Consider the following 24244-nt stretch of genomic DNA (forward strand, 5'->3'; position numbering starts at 1 on the left):
CTAAATCAAGCAGTAGGTTGCAACGATCTGCACAGTCAAACGAGAAGGGCTACGGTGTCCAGCAAAGTCGCGGATAAATGATTTAAAAGTGCAGCAAATCTGACAAAGTGGTGAACATCCGCCAGGGGAAAACAACCCTCTAGCTTTGCTACAGGTGCCAAAGTACTGCTTCTCCATATCCTGGAAATGCACCGCAGCCCTCTTGAGTACATATTAGTGAGGAAGACAGGGTTAGCAAAGAAGTAACCAGAGCAGACCTGTTAGGCTCTGTGGGAGATACAGTGAACCAGAACTGTGCCTCCACTGCGTGGCCATTCAGCTGATTTAGCCGGTGTCTCTGGAGGATTGGGCTAGGGAAAGGAGGTGAAGGAATAAAAAGGAGACATCCCTTGCTCAGCTCTCTCCCGATTATAAGGATCCTGAGGCAGACTCAGTAAGTAGCTGGGTGTGTATTGAATGTTCACATTTGGCAGCTGCTTCTTCTTATTTCTTGCAACTTATAAAAGAAAAAAAACATGTAAATGCATGTACTTTGTCCTTTACATGATTTAACAATTGTTTGCTACTTCGCTGAATGTTGTTTATCTGCTTATTTTGTATTTGGCATGAGGTCAACCGCCTCTGTTTTTTTTCCTGGAAATGGAGCTCATTTACATTGAAAATAGAAAAATATGACGTGGGTGATAAGGCATTCGTTTCATTTAATATTTGTGTTTTAGTTTGTCCGGTTGTTCAAATTCGCTAGACATATGTGTACATTTATGTATATGTAAACTTGTTTGATTAGCACACATGCTCCTTTTTCAACAACAGCTCTTCTACCCATTTACACCCATTTACCATTTACGCACGCTCCCATTAACATTACAGAGAAGAGTTTGTTTTCTGTCATTCATTATTGTCTACTACAGCCGGAGAAGGCGCTCCCTCCCCCACTGTACGGCTCTAATGACACACCGTGCGGATGAACACCTTGGAGAATGACTACACAGAAATGGAAAGCATGACAGAGACAACCCCCAGGATGATTCTGTGGAGATAATGCCCGTACATTCCCGTACCATAACTCAGAGCTCCAGCTAAATGAAGCTTATTTGTGTGTGAGAGCTCTAACAAAACATTGTATGAATCTACAAAGAGTGGGATTCGTTGTCCATGCAGCAGCACCAGGCAGTACATCTTGATGACATCGCAGATTACAATGCTGGCTCTCTAAGGCTGTGTGCATACATCTTTATCAAAAAATGAAAAGAGAGGAATATTTCCTCAAATGCAAAAACACCTTGTCTCGCAGTTTCACTTCTCAATTCATCTGTTTAAGTCTTCAAACCATTGTTTTAGTGAAGACTGAGAATATTCATCAGCAGGGATGGAAGAAATATAACAGATTTTCTTGAAGCTCATTATTTAACTGGTTAGAAAATTCAAAAAGAGCTTTTAAATTGGTTAATATTATAATCTTCATAGTTTTTTTCAATTTTCAACTACAATACAAGCCTTTTTTGCTCTATAACAACTATTTAAATGTGAGGACATTATATTTAACCTATATTTATATATCTGTTTTCAATGTTTCCCAGTTACAGTAGTCCATCCAGTTACAGTTATTTCAGGCAAAAGAAGTCTTATTTAAAAACGAATGAAACGAGTTTCCCGTCCAGTGCCCATCTGTGCGCCCATGGGCAATAAAGCAGCATTTCATTGTTATTTTAACACCTGCTTCACCTCGTGGAATTTTGGTGGCATGGTGCTCGTGCCATATATAATCTGCTCGCGCACTTTCACTTCACGCATGAGCAGGTCAGTTTCTTCTGATAATCTCTCCTTCCTGCTTAGCAAATCTGACATCATATTAGTAATGCGCCAAGGTACAAACGCACCTGGCTTTTAAAGGGAATGGGAGATGACACTCTGATTGCTTTATTGCATGTTACGCCCATAACACACCTATGATTAATTAAGACACCCATGCTTGGTGCACGGACCCTTTTTTCCACTGTTAAATTAGCAAAAGTGGATTCATACACGCCCTAAACACACCTTAGATCGTTAAAATAGGGCCCATATACTGTAAATATTAAATAAGACATTCAGTACACCTCAAAATAATGTTTTCCCTTACAGACTTCAGGACAATGGTGCCAAAAAGGGAGCCTATGTTAATTAAGCATTTGAGCAGTGCTGAATTGATGGGGCAACAGTATAGGTCTCTTCACATTGCATTTAGCCCCAGGCTAAGGGGGCTGTTAGCTCCAGGCTAAGAAAGCATTTACACTGGCACATTCCAAGCACGCTATCCCCGACTTTAGCCCCAGGCTTGGTGGCCCTGCTCCCCACAAACCTCGGGGCTATCACCAGAAAATCGACTGAAAAAGTTGCCAGTGTGAAATGGAATTTGCGTCATGTTTGTTGTCACATCATCGGTATTAGTTTAGGCATTCTCCGTTCACATGCTTCAAACAATTAGCATCTGAGTCAACATTACTAACGTGATACAAATATGGGTGATGTACTCCAGCCTGCCAGTTGCTTTCAACTAGCCTGGGAAATCCCTGACGAACTTCCGGCAAATTTGAGATTTGCTCTGCAAGTCAGTCTGGCCAAGAGCCCATTCAAGCCCATTTCCAATTTCTCCAAATCGAGGCACCAATCACAACCGTTGAGGCGGGCTTCACACGATGACGATAGCGCAGTGACAGCAAGCAGCTTCTTGTTTACATTCAACATGACGGCCACCGAACCACCGAACCTGTTGATGCCGCTGTCGCTGCTACGTCACCCGGATCGTTGGTCTGATCGGTTGAAGGACTATCCAATTGCGCCCAGAGGCATTTGAGCGGCGTCCGTTGGTGACGCCCCTTTAGAAATGTGCTGTGAATGAAGCTTGCCCAGACCCACTCTCAGTTACAACCGAGAAGGGTCTGGTGTCAACCAGGCTAGCTTTCAACCCATGTCAGGCTAATTCGAAATTCTCAATCTAGCTAAAAGCAAAGTGCAGTGCCTTGTTTTCCCATAGAGGAGATGATTAAAAGTGTCAGCGTGAAGGCTTCTCACAGAAAAAGCCCTGCTAAAGGTGACAATTTTAACTTTGCTGCTTGCTGTTAAAGAGTAGTCAGTCACGCGTCATTCTAGCAAACATTAGTCACGTGTTCCAAAGAACATTCAACCCCGGGCTAGTAGAAGTGCAGTGTGAATTTTATGGCCCTGGGCTTAAGTAAACCCTTGGCTAACAATGTGTGTGTGAAAAGGGGCTAAGGATAGCCCTGGGCTAAGAATATGCAGAGCGAAGAGCCCTGTACCTGTATCAACAATCACTTCAACTGTTCTGTTCCGCTCCTTCTGTTCCCCTTCGACGGAGGAATACCCATTTAAATAATGTATAATTCTGACAATTTGCTCAGATGGAAGCAGTTTTTCTTTTTGTTTGGTTTTTTTAAAGCAAGGATTAGGTCATTTACCTGAGTGGTGAGGCTGGAGATGTCCATGACTGTGACAGAGTTCCCGCAGCTTGCCCACGCTGAGTCGTCTAACACTAACAGTGTCCGCACCGGTTCTGAGCCCAGGCTCACACATCTCCGGGAGTCTGGGTCCCAAAAATCATCTGGAGTAAAAAAATAAAAACACAGCTCAAAACTACAACCAAAATAAATCACAAGGATGTGAAGAAACCCTTAAAATGACTATTATCACTGGTAGCCTACAAGTTGTATTAATAAACTCTGAACACATGGCCCCCCCCTTTCTATTTGTACACTTTCACATTGAGCGAGGCAATTAACTTCAATTCTTGCAACTTTTCACAGCAAGTAAGATTGGTGTTTGCTTTCAAAATTCTCTTAAAGCTATTTAACATTGTTGAGCAAATACTGGCGCAGAGGGCTCACAGTGGAGGCTTGTTTTCTTTCACTGGTATGAACAGACAGCCATGTGACAGAGTGTGAACAACAGGTTGACCAAATAAAGACTGTGACTTCCATTTGAATCGCCACACACTGTGCAGCACAATGTTTGCACCTTTGCCACCCCCATGCTAAAAAGTGGTGGTGTACACTTTAATCTACTTTCCACTTCTCTCTCTCTCTCTCTCTCTCTCTCTCTCTTTTTGCTTCATCAGTATGAAATTGAAGCAGACCTTTTTCCTTTGAGTCCAGAAGCACATTACAAAGTGAATTACATAAGCATTTCCTTTGCTATGCGTTAATGAAGCAAAATTAGAGAACGGAGTGCACCCAGCCATTTAATTAACATTTTGAGTTGTTTATTTCTGCCTTTCATTGCAGAATAGCTTAACAATGCCTTCTGACTTCTACAGTTAATTGCTTGGCATGTTATAAAGGTCATTTTTCCACCTTTTTAAAATTCACTCTTGTAAATGTCCATCCGGACCCCTGCGCTAAGCCACGCAACCGCGTCTCCCTCTCTAACGCAACGGTGGACCAGACGTTTTCGTACCTAAAACTTAAAATATAAAATTGTCAGTCGACATGATGTCTTATGTGCATATCTCGCTGATGAAAGCTGCAGTACATTATTCACTAAGGAACAATGTGTTGGGAGTATCCATACATCTTTTGATACAAGTCACGACTGAAGCTTTGGCATTTCCTGGCTGCTTCAGACTTGTTTTTAGACCGTAGAATGCTAGTCAAGGGCATAAATCTTCAACAGATGTGCCGAATACACAAACATCACGGCATCCTCCAGAGCTTTCATCCAGCCCTTTTTTATTTATTTATTTATTTATTTATTTATTTTTTTAACAAAGAATGAATGGTAATATTTAATCGGCATGCAGCAGCTTGGTGTAATTAATCATCCTTTCTGCTTGGGAGGAGAGAGGAGCACAGGAGGAAGGGAGCCACGCTGACATACTGTGGCCAGGTAAGAAGAACCCGGTGATAGAGCTATTGTGCTCCCGTTGTCTGTGAACACTGCAAACCACTGCTGAGTTGGTGTTAAGCTCCCATGGCCATGTGCAATGCCTGACTAAACATGACATACCATCTACCACATAGTGAAGTGTTATTTTCATACTTACAGTGGGTTTGAAAATCAGTAGGAATGGGGGGAGTAAAGCGTTCAAGAGATTATTTTTTCGATTGTTTTCTTTTGGCATTTTAGGCCTTTATTTTTGATAGGACAGCTGAGGCATGAAAGTGGAGATAGAGAGGGGGGAATGACATTCAGGAAAGGGCCGCAGGTCGGAATCGAACGCGTGGCTGTTGCGTTGAGGGACTAAGCCTCTGCAAGTGGGCTCCCGCTCTACCAGCTGAGCTATCCAGGCACCCAAGGGGAAAGTGATCCCAAGGCAATCGTTTGAAAGACGGTCTAGCATTAATAAGGTTTCACATCTACTCTTGTTCTGAAAATGGGTTAACTGGAAAGTGTATCCCACATGACACACAATACTTATATAATACTTATTTATTAGCCACATGAATAAAAACTATTTCGTTTTTAACACAAAAGATGTTTACTAAATAGCTGTATCATGAATTTATAATCCATGAAATCAGTAAAACTCATTTTTACTAATTATTTCACAGTAGGGAAAAAAACATTTTTGATGAAGCCCCATTAAAATTAATAATAAAAAAAAATTCGGTCCATTTCCCTTGTCACATTTCATTAAGAGACAAAAGCTCCGGTACCTATCTGCAAAAGCAAAAATAGATATGAAACATCGGATAACCTCATATCTATGAATAACCAACAAAATGATTAAAAAATGTAATTTAGTGTGTAATGAATGCACGCGGTTTGTCTCATTGTGTTTGTATGACATTGGTAGAATTCACTCACAATAACAAGGCTCATTTACTGTAACTACAAGACATACAAGTTTATAAAAAATAGCATTTAGAAAATGTGGTCAATTTAAATATATTTTGTCTTTATTACTGAGTTTTGAATCTTGAATTTTTATTTATTCAGGGATTGTTTACTGAGAGGAAGCCTCTCTTTTGCAGGAACACCCTATTCACATTCACACAGTTCCACATTCATACCTGGAAGCTGCCCAGTACAACCACAGTCTGATGTGCTGGCCACTGAGCAGCTGCACTGGAGCGGTTGGGGTTAAAGGCCTTGCTCAAGGGCACCTCAGTGGTGGTAATGAGGGTGGGACCGATTTTTGCGACCTCCCGGTCACAAGCTCGCTTCTTTAACCTTCAGGCCACCACTGCCACCGCGTTTGTTTTGGCCTAATTTTTCCAACAAAGCACCAGTGACAATTTAACGTTCTCATTTCTCATATCTATTTCTACTCCAGCCATCAGTCTGAAAACAAAGCAATCTTTGAAGCACCTTACCGTTGTCACTTCTTCCATACACCATCATGGTCCCGTTCCGCAGGCCTGCAAACAGGAAGCGAGAGGAGTGCTTTAGGCACAGCACAGGGCAGCCCTCTGGGTTATGGAGGGTCAATAGGCATTGGGCTGCAGTGTCCACGCTGCCATAGACCAGTATGCTGGAAGAAAAAAAGCAGCACAAGCCAACGTGATGAATGATTGTCGTTTAAAATGACAGAGTGCCTCGTTTTCATGCAGTTTGATTTAACAGTGCACTTTGGAGCAAAGCATTGTGCATGTGCAACCACTCTGTCTTTCTTCATGTTTGAAATACCATCTCAACCATGCTGCGTCTTATTGTCATCTTCAGAATGACAAATGCACATCGCTGTTTGTTTCTCTGCCTGAGAAAAAAATGTTAAGCAGCATTGGAGCTGACAGCCTTCCAGTGTGCTAAAATGCTGAAATTGTTTTTTTTATATTTTATTTTACTGTATGTCTTTTTTCCCTGGATAGACACTTACATTAAAAAGAGAATGAGTCAGCATTAAAAAAAAAAAAAAAAACTGCTAACGTGATATAGGCCCTTATACAAACTACTGTAATTGAAAATTACAGAAAACGGGAGGCGGTTGTGGCTTGGTGGGAGACCACACGCATATATTTTGGGACCACCCAAAGGTATCAGAATACTGGCAAAATGTACAAAAAGAAATAAAAAAAATGTCTCTGTATAGATCTACCTCTTGAACCGTCACACTTTGTGCTAGGGGTACTGCCAGCTGATCTTGAAGAGAACAGCCAAACATATTTGCTGTGAATAAGGTAATCACACCCTCCTGGCTGAAGCCACACCCTCCAACAGTTACACAACGCAGGGAAAGAATCCAAGACGTTTACAACATGGAGCATACAACAACATTATTACAACTGAAAGCAGATGTATTCCTAAATAAATGGTCATCCATTGCCCTGCATTTTCATCTGATATGAATGAAATGCATAATTTATTCTTTATTCTTATTTTATTTTATTTATTTTTCCCTATATGGATTGGTGCATGCACATTTGCGCACACTTTTATGTTGTGTGTTTTAATTTTCTTTTCTTTTCTTAATATTATATATTCTTTTTATTATTATTTTATTTATTTTAATGCAATTGTCATCTGCAATGTGAAAATAACTTTATCATTTACGAAATGTAGTAGGTTTACAGGTGATATTGCTGAGATGAAGATCTTACCTCACATGTATTATGGTTAGGATGAAAGATATCTATGGACTGTTATTCTTTCTGTAGACTTACCCATGGCACCTTGTGGTATCATTAAAAAGGTTTTTTTGTGACATACTGTATGACTGCCCTTGATAAAAGGAAATAAAAAAATTACAGAAAAAAAGAAAATTACAGAAAAGTGGTCATATAATGTCAAAATCTGAAACGTAAGAATGAAAAAAAAAAAATAAGCAATGTATTCATACTAACTGTGACAGGAGACTGAGATTAAACATATCCTCTGCTTTACACAGAGGGGATCCAAAGGTTTATTGGATTTGAAAATGAAACTGTAATCTTAGCAGCAGTGGCAATATTGATGCTGTGTTGGGAGTATCAAGTCTGATTTCTTGCTTTGATAAAATATTGACAAGCAAATCTATACTGTTAGAGATCTCAGGGGACCGTAGCAAAGGATAATACAGGATATCATTTTACAGACAGAACATGTGAGGCATACTGTGTTCTACCTCTATATTTGTGCTTTTTCTTTTATTTGATTATTTCCAATAAATCAACTCATTCTATAATCATCAAATAAAAGCGTGTTTCTCTTTCTTCTCCTGTGTCTGTAGCTTTCGGTGTAGCTTTCAGTCTCTCACCGTCCATCGTCTAATCCGACACAAATGTTGGCGCCGATCCCCGACGTGGCCTTGTGAACTCCAGCCTCCACTTCCTCAGTCGGAGAAGGTTCTGGCACATAATCCAGACATCGGACTGCAGAGCCTACCTGCAGGCTCTTTACAGTCCTCGGCGTGGGCCTGTTGAGGGAAAATATCTCGATATGCCCATGCGAACCTTCTCCCCCAGCCACCTATAGGGAGGGAAAAAAAAACCCTGGTTGGAAAAGGTCAAGACCCCGTGTTAAGCTGTACCAATGGACTGAATCATAATGCCACGGGTAATAAACTATTCTGCTGAAACAGAAGGAAAAAAAGAGATAGAAAGAGCAGAGAGCAAAACCAGGCTGGCCTCCCTTAGATCATGCGTTCTCTGTCTTAATCAAATTGTGGAGGCCAGAGGATAATGTGTCTTTGGTTAAACATTCTCTACCTGTCAGCAATTTAAGTTTCAAAAAAAGTTCAAATCAATTATCCTTTCAGACCTTGTCATCTGTAGTCCTCCCTCGCTTTTTTATTTTTTATAAATATCACTTCGAATTTTAAACACATTATGTAATGGATTCACAATGTCATCGTCAGAACATCAAACAATTCTTATAACTCTGCGATCTTTTCATCAGCGAAGAACAGAGAGGCTTCTCAAAGGCTCCGAGTTGCTTATCAATGAGGCGGGGGGGTTTTTCTTCCTTTTTTTGCTGCTCTTATGCTGGAGTCAGTTCATGATCAAATGAAAATAATATGATTTTAAACTAATTGAACTCAACAATTGATATGAACTATGTCTACGGTCATGCTGAAAACTTGACGACGCTTTTTGTCAGCGCCAACGAATAAGTAAACATACAAACAGCATACAAACAGAGCTTTCTGAAAGCTGGGAGCTTCTGGTGGCTCAATTTGGATCATGTTTCAACTGATAAGATGCCTGCAGGTGTCTGTTGGTAGGATTTCTTTCTAAAAAACAAGAAAGACACCATTGATGTTATCGAAAGAGGTCCACAAATCATACCGAGCTTTCCAAGGCGTTTCACACATGGCGGAAGCTGAGTGTCTGCCTCAATAGAGCCTTGATTTATTATGTACCACATTTATATTGGCCTTTGTGTAAGCCTGTCAAAGCCTATGCTGAGAAAACGAAGACGGAAGGAGACCTCCAACCTACCTCTGGTGCAATTTCAATTAAGGTGGCATTGCTCCCATTCCCAAACAATTAAAGTGTCGCGGTGGGTTTTCAATATGATTTCACTCATTACTCCTGTGTGAGGCCTAGGTGGTTTGTCCAGACAAAAAATGCAATGTCCTTCTTGGAAAAGAAGCATGGCTGCTTGCTGCTAGACACCAAGGATTTATTCCCCGAATGAATCACATCGTGTGAATGTGACATGAGCTAAATATAGTCTTTAGCTCTTCCCCTCCACGCTCACCCTTATTTGCATGCAATCATTTGTTTGATTTGTATCAGTGTGCAGAATCTGGACAGGAGCGATCCTGTGGGCTCTTGAGAATGAGCCAGAACAAATAATGGTCTGTTGCATAGGGTGAAAAAAAGATAGGGAGGACTTATCTTGCAGCGAGGAGCCCAAAAAATACACGGTTAAGTCACTCTGTGTAAGCAGAGCTGGAGGCGAGCCCCCCCTCCCCCTCACCAAAGTCTCCTCCACAATCTATACATTCACATGTCCATCTGTACCCCCCTCTCTCTCTCTCTCTCTCTCTGTCTGCCAGATATCCAGTACAAATACTGTTTCCTGACTAAGTCATCACTACTTATTTAGAAAAATAGATATCTGGAGTCATGCCCTGGACAGATTTCTGCTCTCAGCTCGAGAGAAGCAAAAAAAAAACAAAAAACTTTCCCAAACAGTAAATGCTCTGGCGTGGGAGAATAGTCATGATGGCACACTCTGCTTAGTTGTATTGGCCACATTAAGAAGCAAAAATCATGGGTCACCAGATTGTTGATGTACTCTGAAACCGATGTATTTCAAGTTCCCCATCACTGACACTTGCTACCAATTCCAGTGTAGAAGAAGAGAAAAACAACGGCAGAGTTAATGGAGACTTGAAAATGAGAAGTAGGGTGTTTGGAAAAGTGGGACAAGGAAGGTGAAGGCAAGCAGGGAAAGACTGGGGTATCAGGCTGATTAGACACAATGTCATTACTCTGATCAAAGAACACAGAAATTCCCATAGCCCATCTCACTTTAACCTGATTAGTGTCATCCCTTATTTGACAAGCCTGCCAGAGTGGTAGAACCAACTGGGGGTGGGAACGCTCAGTCACTTATTATTCTTGCTGGATCGGCAAGCTTGCACTATTATTTTTTAGTGGATACCAGTTTGCTTTTGCCATGGCTACACGTTCGTGCTGCTTGAAGGTTTAGATGTGCAGGTACTTGCCCTGTTTGTGAGGCTAGTTTCCAGAACTTCAGAGTGAACAAGAATGTCCTGATAAGATTTGAAGTCCATTCATGACGAAAACATTGTGTGCTGAAAATGTTGGACAGTGGACTCTTAAAGCGCAACGCTCACCAAAATGCAACCTAGGGTCTTTTTGTGAATATACCCGAGTCAAACTTTAGTTTAAAAGCATAATAAGGACGGAAATGCCACTTTTAAGATTTACCGTATTCTCGTTTTTGGTCAAATGGCATTTTGAATGGGAGTAGTAGGGGCACTTTTATGCTAGCATCAAAATAGCTTCTTTTTAAAACACTTAGAAGGCTCGACACAACATGAAACTTTGCTTGAAGTATTACCAGGGGCTCTACACATGAACTCCAGCACATTCTTTATGTACACAGAGTTTACTAAAAAGAAAGGTTTTGAACAACTCACTTTAGCAGTTGTTGTTTACGCTCTCCGCCATCTTGCCAGTCAAAAAGTGTCGATCTCCGAATGCGAATGAATGGACTCCACAGGAGGAAATGTCATTCTTGTATGAGGCTCCTTTTTCAACTACAAGGTCAATACGAGAATACGGTAAATCTTAAAAGTGCCGTTTCTGTCCTAATTATGCTTTTAAACTAAAGTTTGACTCGGGTACATTCACAAAAAGACCCTAGGTTGCATTTTGGCGAGAGTTACGCTTTAAGTAAAAAGACCTCCTAGCCGGATTTAATTTCAGACTTCCTCACAGATAGCAGTCACCACAAAGGAGCCACAGTACTTGGGACTCTACAGTTTCCAATTATTGAAATGCAATAAGTGTAGTATCCATTCATATGAAATGTGAATGCCTCCAAATACAAAAATGCCATTATAACTCAATCAAGAGGTGCATTTTCATTGTTTACTGAGCAATGCTCCATCTCACTTAAACCACAAACATGTCATACGCCTTTTGATAGATTCAGATACAAACTATTTCTTCTTTTTAAGGGAACGTTACTTACTTAAGAAAAGACTAATGGCATGGGGAGCTTGGACTCAAATTAGGCATGTCATTAAAACGTGGACTTTAAATTTGATGTTGAAATTGAAAACTTTCAACCATCAGTTGGTCACACACATTACATATTTGGTTATTAGGCCTTTTCATTTAAGGGACTTTGTCCGCGCTATGTGTAAAACACTAACGCAGCTTTGAAAGGAAAATGTTCATGCCATTTTAATAGTCCGCATTCAGAGACCTGAAAAACGCAAACTGTGTAGGAATTTCTCCCATCTAGCGTTGAGATCATATATCGCAATCAACTCTCTCGCGCCACGCAAATTTAAAGTACGTATTACAGCTACGGTAGTCTTCACGCTTCAAAAAGTCGGTCTCTTGCTCTGGGCGAAGAAGAAGACTCCTATTCCTGAAATTTGGATTTGAATTAGTGTGGTCCTCCGTGTTTCCTTCTTCAAACTTGCCAAAAATGAATGAACATTATCACTACAGATAACTAGGGATGCACCGTTCCAATACGGATATCTGGCTGATACTGACTCAAATAGCTAGATCGAGTAAAGTGACAATGGGGTCGATCTATTAAATTCAATTGTGTCAAAATATACTGGAATTCTTGTTTAACTTTTTGACCAATGTGCTGCTGTATGTGAAAGGTTTACACTCAAGTTGTAATTCCTGTTCATTTTGAAGATTCTTTTTACCAAGTTGCGGTGCATGATTTATTATTTTAGTAATAAATTACAATTGAGTTAATGTATATTTATGTATGCATTTGGTGCATTTTGACATTTAACAACGTTAGGAAAGCAATATTTAAGTCAAGCCTGATGTTGCCTAACACATGAAAGAATGATCCCAGTCACTTCCACACTGTGAGGCAGACAGTTTATTAAATTAACACTGGTATCGCATCGATACTTGTATCGGCAGATACCCAAAGCCCAGGTATTGGTTTCAGGGATGAAAAAGTCGGATCTGTGAATCCCTACAGATTACTGCAGAGGCATCATCTAGTGGTTTATTTAGCATGAACACAAGCGGTTGTGACGGAACTGAAACCTTGCAATCCAAAACTTCAGTCAAGCCATCACTCACCAGTGTAGCACCCAGCACTCAGCTACCTTTGTCCCTCTGAATGGTGTGGGAGGACAGGGTCAGGAGCATTTAGTCATCTGTAATAGTATGTGCTCTAAGGTTAAATGTCAGAGTGGCCTGTACTCCTTTAAACACTAGTATTACAGTGTTATAAATGCTAGCTCCACTATCTCCCTTTTCCCCATCTGAGTGAGCATCCAGTCCTCTTTAGAACAGCACAAAAGCAAAGGTCTGAGCCGTAGTCTGTGTCCAGGAGGACCTACCATGGATTTAGCTACCTTTTAGGTCGAAAGAGGATTACCTGATAAACTGCCATCTTTCTCCAAAAAGGAGGAGGAACAAAAATTGAAACTTAAAGATTAATAGCAGATTCTCAGCATCATTTTTTTCCCCTTGAATTCCCCTTTTTCTGGATCCAGCTAAATTCCCACAAGTCCGGGGATTGTGATGTGAACACTCTGTACCACAAGCCTTTATACTGTACTGTATTAATTCAGTTTCTCTGTGACATTTTACAGAGAAAAAAATGGTGCATATCCCATTCTTCGCCTTGAGATAAATTGTTTTATTCGTTTTTTTAATGAATGAAAGGAGAATGTAGAAAGGGCGTTTAAATGGTGTCTGTCTGGTGTGGTGTGGTGTGTGTGTGTGTGTGTGTGTGTGTGTGTGTGTGTGTGTGTGTGGTGTGTGTGTTTATGAGAGAGAAACATTACTTACCCAGAAGTAGCCTTGAGGTAAGGAGGTGCTCGCTGCAGAGAAGCCCAACAATGCACAGTGAACACGATTGTGGAGGGCAGCTTCAAGCTACAAGAGACAAAATGAATATTGATTTAATATGTATCATGGCTCAATACTGCAACCGCAGTTTTTAGTTCTTTTGATGTAGTCTTAAAAAAAAAAAAAAATCAAATTTCCTGCTGACAAAGTGTCTAAACTCAGCCATCTACAATAACTTTGTCATTTTAAAATCAGGGTTGATGGCTTTCCACCCACATTATAAGCTGTAAATGGAAATATAAGTATAAGTATAAAACGCTGTCTTGAAGCAGTGGCTGTTCGCGCGTCACATCTTTGTGAACCTCTTCCTTGCATGTTCACATTTATTTTCACAGAATATCCTAAATAACTATGGCCTCTTCTTAAGCTTGTATCTCATTTTCTGCGAGTTTGAACAATCTGTGTCTTAAATAGCAATTGTATGTGTCGAATGCTAAAAGAAAAAACAATGACATGAACCAACAAAGAGACTTAGCCCTCAATGTCCATATTAGTATATAACCTGCAGGTGTTCAATATTAGATTGCTTTCTACTAGCAATGCTAAGATCAAAAGACCAACACAAGTTTGATATTTCAGTTAGTACCGCATTGGAGGCAAACATTAGGATTTTGGCCTAGTTTTAGCTTTCTCTACAGAATTCTTATTTTTATACCAGTAGATTTGATTTCATGCCTAGTTTTGGTACTTTTAGTTTTACTTCTTTTAGAAACCAAACTGTCCGCTCACAAAGGTCCTGAGCCAAGGCAGTTTTCAGACTAGTTATTACAAATTAAAAAAAATCGTACTAAATGGGAAAATAAATCCATATTCATTTAACATATAGCAAATTTGTTTGACTGGAACGGAGTGATGACTGCTGACATTTGCAGCGTGAAGCCTGTGGCTGATGCATCAAACCCCACTGTGGTAAAAGCTGCTCTTCCCACCAGCGATCCGTCTGGTAGGAAATTATTATTATTTTGGTGTATGACCGCTAAGGCTGGGCCATGTGAAAGACAAACCGGCTAATTGTGTGTTGTTGGGGTGGTGGGGTGGGGTTGGTGGGTTTGAAACGAAGGAGGGAGGGAAAAGAGGGTCAGCGATGAGCACCGCATGTCTTTAACTGTCGTCCTCCGCGGCGGCAAGCATCAATCAGAGGTAATTTATCGCCTCTCCTGGCCAGGACCCTCCCCCTTTTCTCTCTTGTTGTGTGTGTTTGTAAACACTGAACAAAACAACAAATGGATACTGGCCAGATCATTGCTCTCCCCATCTACACGGCAAGGCTATGCCTCCCCCACGTGTCTGTCTCCATCTATTTAAATTCACTACGCAGATGCATGGCTTGTCCTCTCTATCAATCTCTCAGTCCCACTTTCCCATTTCTCATTCCCATATTTCACTCTTTTTATATGCCTGCTCTTTTTCCTCTGTCTGTTGTCTTTTTTTCTCCCTCTCCCCTTCTGCTAGCCCACCGTCAAGGGTAGTGAAATGTTTTTTTGATAGGTAATTAAGCGACAGCCTTAATAGTGTCCATATGGAAGCCCGGTGGTTAAAAGAAAGAGAGAGCGGCGAATTGAGAGTGGCGGTGGACCAGAGGGACTGGAGCACTACAACGGATGCTGCTGGTAGTTCGATGGCGGATGGATTTTATCAGTCACCTGAGACTGGCAAGCATTGTAGGCCAATCTTCTCAGACCTAGATTGCTTTATATGTTAGCACTCTCTAGAGACAGTCTGGCAATAATAGTGGGATCTATCCTCTCTATCAGAACAGTCCCATCACAAATTCACAAGGTATTCAAAGGCAAGGCAAGGCAGCTTTATTTATATAGCACATTTCAGCAACAGGGCAATTCAAAGTGCAGGAATATGCATTGAAAGAGCTGACGTATAAATTAAGAGGCTTGTTTCTTAATAACATATCCACCATTTGAAGAAAAAATGGATGCCTACTTTTGTAAAATGACTAAATGAAGAGGATCTCATTTTGGAATATTGTACTAATTAGCTATTTGCTAATGGCAGCCCTATTATTCTTCAAAATGTTAAACAGCACAGCTTTGCGTATAGGACAGTTATACACATATATATATACACACAATCAGGAAATAATTAGCATGAAACATATTTTCTATATATTTCATTTGGAATGAAACATTCCGACTGTTCGCAAAGCAAAATTTTGTATCACTGGGCTTGAGGATACTGAGGCGAAGATAGATTGTGTTCCCACTAAAGTGCAGACAGTGACTATGATCAATACAGTAAACCGCTGGTCCACTTATTGAACTCCTTTAAACCGCCGATGGAAGGAGTCTGGTTGAACCAAACAACAAAGGCTGTGCGGATCATTTCAACCTGTGAATGTGCAAATTAATTTCAAAAAGGAAATGTGCTCTTCAGCAATGGCCATCTCAGTGGCGACCCGACTGCTAATAAGGTATTACTGAGGCACCATTTAAAAATCAATGAGATCCAAGCTTTCTCCAAGTCAATTGCCCGTCTTGTTTATAGCACTCTGTGCATGTGTATGTGCGTACGTGCGTGTGTGTGCGTAGGTGTGAACTTGAGAAGCTGAAGCTATTCCCAGGTGTGGAGGCAGGAGCAGAGGAAGGTGAGCCTGTAAGCCGGATGAGGGAGGTTTGATGGAGGACTGTGGGGAGTGTGGGTAGGAAAAAGGAGGAAACGGACAGGTGAGCTAATTAAAGCGAGATTTGTTAATGTGATGAGACGGTGGCCTCCCAGCTGCTGGTTACCAATGACCTAATGGTCGACAGAGAGTCCACCCCACCCATTACCCCAAGAGGGCGCCAGCCCATATGCTGGTTCCAGGTGGCAATGGTTAGCAGAGGAGCATCCATTGCTTTCCTGGAAGATAAATGTAAAAATGTGTGTAATTACACCCATTCCGGCAGGATAGAATGGATGGGACCATTTATTGTGGCTGTCTTTTGTCTACTGTGAACATCTTCTGCCTAGCTACACACACCCACAGCTTTTGGCTCTGTATGTCAACAAATGTGGTTATTGCTAGTGGTCTAATATGACAGCGTAGGGTTTTAATGATTCATGCTTCTGGCTGTCAGTCTGTCAGAGTGGTGTCCCCTTGGTAAGAGCGACTTCCCCCAAATCCAATTAATGTTGTTTTACATCCCAAGGCTGCTCAGGTGCACTGATTTATTTTCCTTACAGCAATATTCCTCTGTAAGCACTGTGAAATCTGCTTCCAAATATGTGGGGGATTTACCAACATCACATTTGTGACAACTGCTATCCAAAAATGCTCCATGCATCATATCCACCGGAGGCCCATAATGTTATCAATGACAAGACACACTGCAGCCAGCATTGCATTGTTTGGCCTGCACCATGCTTATGTAATGGATTCTCTTTATTAAAAAGAATTCACTATAGTCACTTATGAAATACTGCATTAAGTGAAACTCCTGAACACACACTTCTGCGCTGTACAAAAGAAAAAAAATTAGTTTGCAAATACTATATATTGCACTGTGTAGCCTGCTGTAAATCAAGTAACAAATATTATCTCCATAAACGGCATGCGTACAGAGAACTGGGGACTGCATTTTTTTATAATTCCATAGTCACAGTGCCTTCCCCCAATTCCACATACCAACAATCTTTTACACGCACTAACAAGCACTAATAGAAAACTTCCACTGTTTATTAACTGGTAATTGACTGGTACTGGCGCTCCCTCTCCACTGCCATAGGCTACAGGCTGGCCGGTCGCAGAGTGAATTGCCAGTCAACTTGAAATTACTTACATCCAGGGCAGTGCTGCAGGTAATGCACACTAAACAAGCTACTAACATGAGATATTCTGCAAAGTTGCTGCTCTGGTTATCAAGAAGGTACACCCTGATGGAAAGTGGCATTTCTTCATTGATTTATTCATAATATATAAAATGACGGCAGGTTTGTTAACCATGCTTCATCTCAATTTGACCTTTTATGTCAAAATATGTTGTGTAACTCTAACAGGTATGTCTGCTATGGATGCTCAACATCTATCCCGCACTAAAACTTGTTCTGCAGCTGGCCCTAATTTAGTAACCGATTTCTGACTTCTGACTTACACCAAAATTCCCTTCAAACGGCTAATATACAGTATAACCATACTGTGCATTTGGACAATACTCTAAGTCATGAAGGAAGAAAGTAAGAACCTTCCTACCTTCCTTCTTTAATTTCTTACATATTTTTCCAGACATTCTGAGTGAAGTGGTAAGCAAGCAAAAAATGACAGTTATACTGTTAATAAAAAGTAATAAAGAATGGGGAGAATGTTGCCCAAAAAAAATCTGTGGAAAAACTGAAAAAAGGTTAAAAAACTAAAATGTTTAGCAATGAGGATGGCTGAGTCAAATTACCAGGGTCACAAAGTCAATACATCAAAAAGCTAAGTACCATAAACATTAGACCTTAACTGCAGACTAAACATGACACACATACATATTAGGCCTGGGCGAAAAATCGATTAAATGAATTAATTCAAATTTTTTGTTGCAGGCAATTAAAAAAATAATAGGGGTGGGAATCACCAGAGGCCTCACGATACGATATCATCACGATACTTATGTCACGATACAATATTATTGCGATTTTAAACATATTGCAATATTCTGCGATATATTGCAATTTATTACCTTTTTTCCAACTTCAAATTTTTCCCAGTTTCAAATGATGTCCCCAAAGGAAAATGCTGTCAACATCGGTTTTATCTAAAGAGATACATTTCTCTGTCTGTTCATCTCACTTCAATTTTATTGCTGCAAAATGGGATCGTCAAGCAGACAGACTGACCAACACATGTATCATAAAAGATCGATACTTGGCGTCTGTGTATTGATACAGTATTGCCACGGAAAAATATTGCGATACTATGCTGTATCCATTTTTTCCCCCACCCCTAAAAAATAAGTAAATCGAGTTTTTGTGTAATGCCGCATTTTTGGCTCCCCGGAGCTTCCGTAGCGTTAGTTTCACATAGCAGTATGGCAAGTGACAACAACAACATCATAGCACACACGAAACAGCAACAGCAAGTGACAACATGGCTACCGGTGAGAGTGGGAAGTTTGTTCCCAAGAAACGAATAAAATCGTCTGTTGTGAGACACAAACAACATGGCAGTGACAGGGACTAACATTAATTATTTTCTTAACCAGTCGTTTCATTGCTTACTTATCCGTAATCTCCGCCGAAATGACTGGCTCTCAGCTCGCGGTGCACTGTCCCCGGCTGACAGTCACCTATTCTGGGATAACTGAACCACCAGCTACAGCTGACCTGAAGGAGCACCATTCGGGGCACCAGAGGCGGTGTTGAGGAACTCTGTTGCGGCTCAACGCATCTATTAAATGCCGCTGATACAACCGAGCTGTTAAACAGCTTTAACTCACGCATCCGTTTTGTTGTTGTTGAATATATAGCCCCCTCCCCAAAAAAAACAAAACTGGTAGGGAAAACACTCAAACCAATTTATATTTCCACAAAATTGGCATGAATAAACATAATGGTGTACATGCCCCGTGTGTGTGTGTATGAGTCAAAACAAAATAAAACTTGTTTTGAACAATTTCTTTGTCATCTGCAGATTGATTTTAAGCAGAGGGAGAAAAAAATCGATTTAAATCTTAAATTGGATTTCTTTTGAAAAAAAAGATTTTATTTTTAGGCCATATCGCCCTAATACATATTTGCTTTCCTACTTCAACGATTTATTTTTGCCTGACAGCAGATAGCGAAATGGTCCTAGTAAAAATGACAAGGTAAATTGACATAACTATGGCTGCAGCTAAAATCTCACCTTTATCCAATCGAAAAGGTTGGGAACCACTGATCGACTGTATAGTAAGTAATACATTAGGATTTGGGACACTTGAATCATCATTATTTCACTGACAGGTGTATTGTTGCATAAAGGCAGTTTCTGAAATCCATCAAAGACAAAGCATTTCATTGCGGGGAGTCATGTGGGATACAATGGCTCTTTGACTTTTTCTTTTTTTTACCTACGACTTACACAGTATTTGTTTTTACTCTAAAGTAGTATGGAAATGTTGTTTATCTGTGCCACTGACATATTCTTACATTTTGAGGTAACTAGCTAGTTTCGACCAATATTTGTTCTTAAAAATTGCAGTATTTGCTAAAAAGGAGAGAAAAATAGATCCCATGGCACATCATCATGATATATACACCTAGTTGCCAGTTTATTAGGTACACCTAGCTCAAAGCAAAACTAATTCAATCTAATACACCACTCCTGCAATAAGTCCTGTGTTTTACAGTAGCGCCGGTCCGCAACTAACGGTTAATTTCATTGTTGGTTATTCTCTCAATTATTTTCTCGATTAATCGATTAGTTGTTTGGTCTATTAAATGTCAGAAAATGGTAAAAAAAAAAAGTCAAGTATTGTTTCCAAAGCCCATGGTGACATACTCAAATGTCTTGTTTTGTCCACAACACAAAGATATGCAGTGTTCTGTCATTGAGGAAAAAATAAACCAGAAAATATTTACATTTAAGAAGCTGAAATCAGATCTTTTTTTTTTACTCTTTTTTTTTTTTTTTATAAAAAAAATGACTTAAACCAATGAATCTATTATCAAAATAGTTGGCGGTTAATGTAATAGTTGACAACTAATCGATTCATCGTTGCAGCTCTATTTTATAAAAGGTATTAATTCAACTGTTTGGGAGGCAGCAGTTTGTGTTGCTGTTGAATTGTATTGTGTTATACTGACAGGTATTTTGGCCACCCCATTTATATCAATGATGGTAGGATAAATAACAGAAACGCCTCTCAGTATAATGCAATACTGTACAACAGCACCACAAATTGCATCCTCCAAAAATTGAGCGTATACAGTAAACATTGTGCAGTATGCCGCTGTACATAAGCCCGTACACACACACACACACACACACACACACTTTGTGGACACACTATCTCATGACACAACCATACGGGGACAGCAAAACATTGTTTGCTCATTATCTGTTTTTCAATACATCACACTCTCATAATGAACTTAATACAAAAAGACAACAGGATCAAAGTTGGAACTTGCTTTTCATGTTATGATTTCATGAGCTCGCTGTCACCCCGCGATTTAAATTCCACCAGCATCTACAAGTCGAGATCAAAGGGCCAACCACCTGCTGTGGTTGCAGGCCCACGGTACGTTCAGAATATTCAAAGTCATTTGAAGACAATAAGATTAAACCATGTGCGCGAGAGGGCTGAGTAGACAGTCTGATTTTTAACTCTTGATAGGCCCTGTATCACGTCCTTTAGAGGTGGTTAGGACTTGCGGCAAAAACCATATGGCTATCAGCTTATTATTAAAACCTGGCTCAGGACATTTCCCTCAATTTAATAACCACTGTCTGTACAGTAACGATTACCTGTCTCCCCTGGCTATGCCACAGATCATATCAGCAATAAGTGGAATGAAGTTGGAGAGTGGTTTTGCATATCGCTGCTCAGAGCCACAGCCTGACATTGGTAGGACATCACAAACTCATATTCATGACTCGACTGAGATTTTCCTCCTCGTGTCCTTCACCGCTTCTAGCTGAACGATTGCAACACGGCCAACAAATGTGATGCAAATTCGCTGTGTCGCTATGCCCCCTCTTCTCACACACACACACACACACACACACACACACACACACACACACACACACACCGCCGACTCCTGCGGCCATGGCAGTTCCAACTCTGGATGAAAGCCGTGTACTGCCCCTGCATTAATGGGTTCAAAAGAGGACTACGGGCCAAAACTTCTCTGTGTAGTCAATCACTTCCTCCATCTTCACTTCCCCTTTGCCAGAGACAGGAAACATCAGCACAGGGCCTAGACAAGCTTCGGATGAGTGATCTTTACCAACCTCAAAGACAGAAACTGACACAACGGTTTGTCAACATGGAGTACTAGATGAAACCCTGGGCACAATAGTGGACAAGGCTTTCTATAATCCTTAATATCAGATGGCAGGAAACGCAGAACAAAGGGAGCTCTGGTGCCAGCTCACTCCAAGCCATGTGGTGGTTACAGCTACTTTTGCCAAGGAAGCTCTGCACATCAAGGAGCACCTCCCGGATTTGAATCTGCCCCTTACAATCCTTGGATCCTAATTCTGTGGTGGCCTGCTTGGCATGGCATGAGACAAACACAAAGCACAACGGTTTCACAAATACTAATCAGATTTTTCAACCACCACACTTTAGGCCCATCGTTTCAAGCCTGTATTTTGAGATTTTAAAACAAATCAACAATCTTTTCTTTAGTCATGATTTAACCGTCTTGTGTGGATCAACTTGCCCAGTATCGCAGACTAATTCGCAAATTAGTATTATTCTTTTGATTTCAAAAGGGGCGATATCAACAGCGCAGACCTTAATGCCCCTGGACGCAATTGAATCAGCATGTTTTAAAGAACCATTCGTTCAAAAAGCTACGAAAAGTTAAGCGCTGTAATTCGTAAGCATTCTGGCGTTCGCTTCCCAGGGAAAACAAAAGCCTTTCACCCAGGAAATGCGTGTTCCTAGGAAGTGTCTCAATCCAAACCACGATCTTTTTCCTAAACTTAACTAGTCATTTTGGTGCCTAAACTTAACTTTCACCCCTGCATAACGCTCACATTTTGTGTCCTAAACTTAACCGTAATGTCCGCTGAATCGACCAGCAGCTTACGGTGCTCTGTACCCGGTTCAAAGTCACCTATTTTCGGGCAACTGAACCACCAAACACAGCTGATACGACGGAGCACCATGCGGAGCACTGTGGCGGCATTACAGAGCTCTGTAGCGGAAAGAATATGGATTCATATTTGATCAGCACTGCCTAGTTTGACAGTTTGATTTGAGTTATGTGAGCCTAGGGTGTTGCACTGGACGAACCTACAGGACGGTGCCGCTCCTTTGTCAAACATCTCCTCAAACACGCCCCATATTAAATAAACGGAGGGGAGCCAGACGTATCTGCCAGAGCAAATGAAACATGAGCTCGCAGATCTGTCTGGTTTCGAGGCTACGGATCATCAATTTCATGACAGAACTGAAAAAGCAAAGATCAAATCAACTCATTAGTTTAAACATACAGCAATTAAACTGAGTGAAAACACTTCCTAATCACATAGAAGTTCACATTTGCGCCTACTTTAAAAGAGAGCAGAAGGTAAAGACAACCTGTCCTCAAATCTTTCAACACTGGCCAACAACAATAAATTAAGCAGCATTCAGAGTGGTAAGGTTAGTTGTCCATGTCTTGAAAGCGTGTAGCAGGAAGACTAATTAGCAGAGCACTGCAACAGACAGGATTGGTTTGGCACAATAGGAAATCAAAAAAGGAAAGAGGGCTTTCTTCCCTTTTCCCATTGAATTGATGCAGTTTTTGCCTATCGTACTCTCCACATTGATGTATAATCACGGAGGAAGAATGTGACTGAATTAGCACATTTAGCAGATCTGCAGGATTTCCCTTCTGGGTGCATAATTTGTTCCTGCATGCTATCTTGACAAGTACAGAGTGAGCAGAAACCCAGAGAAGGAGGACTCTACTCTGAGGCATTGCTAGAGTGCCTATGATTCCCTGTAATTAGTATGTTAACTGTCACAGCAACAGATCAGGCCCTTTGCAAATGACCTCGCTGTCAAACGGTGGGTGTGTCTACCCCATTCATATATATATATATATATATATATATATATATATATATATATATATATACACACACACAGGTGGTGCACTGCCCTCTATCGGCAAGGAGAGTAATGAAAAGGAAATGCACAGCATGGAAGCCAGATGTACGTGTTTTGTGGCACACAACAGTGTGAGTAGCGCAAAGCTTATAACTACTATGTAGTTACCATGTAAATTATAATAAAACCTCGCAACTTACATGCAGTAATTGAATCTCCTTAGTACACCCTAACTGTGAAAATCAGATGTAGTAGTTTAAAAAAAAATAATAATCTATTTATCCTGTGATTAAAGCAGCAAATTAAAAACCTCAAATCCTTTTCACCATCCCTGTTCCAGCTGTTTAGTAAATTAACTGAAGGCTGAGGCAGGTTGTACGTGTTGTAATGATGACATGACTACATTAGCATGCTGATGCTAACACAGCCTCTTGGGTATTTACACTATTTCATTTCAACACACACTGCTGTCCTGGCCAATAAGTGGTAGGGAGAAGAAGGCTGTACTGTTGGCAGCCATCATAGTATAACTCCTCTATACTCCAATGTTACTAGTAACATCATCTACTATAAAAAATAATACTAATAATACATTTATTTAGGAACACTAGAAAGTCTGTTTCAGACACTGTACCATTAAAATGGTGCAGTATCTGGTACAGTATCTTGACAAACTGAACATATCTAATAAGCTCTGAACACGTATGTTTGTGTGAATTTTCTAGTCTTATAAAATTATGAAACACGCACACCTTTAACCCTTTGAACTCTGCAACAGAAATGATCTGCCAGTGCCTACATTGGTATTTTTGCGTATTGTGATATATCTTCAGATGCCGCTAAAATCAGTAAAACCTAGTCTAAAAGGTTATGCAAGTCAATAAACCATAATAACTAATAAAAGTATTGAAATTGTGTCAAATGTTTGTTCGGACAGACCTGCCCCCGCTGCTAAAACAAATCCTAGAGAAAAAACTGATGTAGAAACATGAACAAAATATTTATTAACACGTTTTTTTAACTATGTTTTAGTTTTTGAGATATGCTAATTTTAATGAGCAG

At 40.5% G+C, this 24244-nt stretch overlaps 1 protein-coding gene across 3 annotated transcripts in view; it reads right to left on the minus strand.

The window, feature by feature from the left end:
- The window catches only part of arhgef10la (Rho guanine nucleotide exchange factor (GEF) 10-like a), a 131277-nt gene that overhangs the window by 18672 nt on the left and 88361 nt on the right, over positions 1–24244 (minus strand). For all 3 annotated transcript variants that reach the window (XM_039797920.1, XM_039797922.1, XM_039797919.1), the window contains 4 exons: positions 13398–13484; positions 8171–8382; positions 6312–6469; positions 3459–3601 (listed from right to left, as the gene is read on the minus strand). In XM_039797920.1, the coding sequence (XP_039653854.1) occupies positions 3459–3601; positions 6312–6469; positions 8171–8382; positions 13398–13484 (600 nt within the window). The remainder of the gene's footprint in view (positions 1–3458; positions 3602–6311; positions 6470–8170; positions 8383–13397; positions 13485–24244) is intronic.

This window comes from Perca fluviatilis, chromosome 4, assembly GCF_010015445.1.
Source record: "Perca fluviatilis chromosome 4, GENO_Pfluv_1.0, whole genome shotgun sequence".
NCBI lineage: Eukaryota > Metazoa > Chordata > Actinopteri > Perciformes > Percidae > Perca > Perca fluviatilis.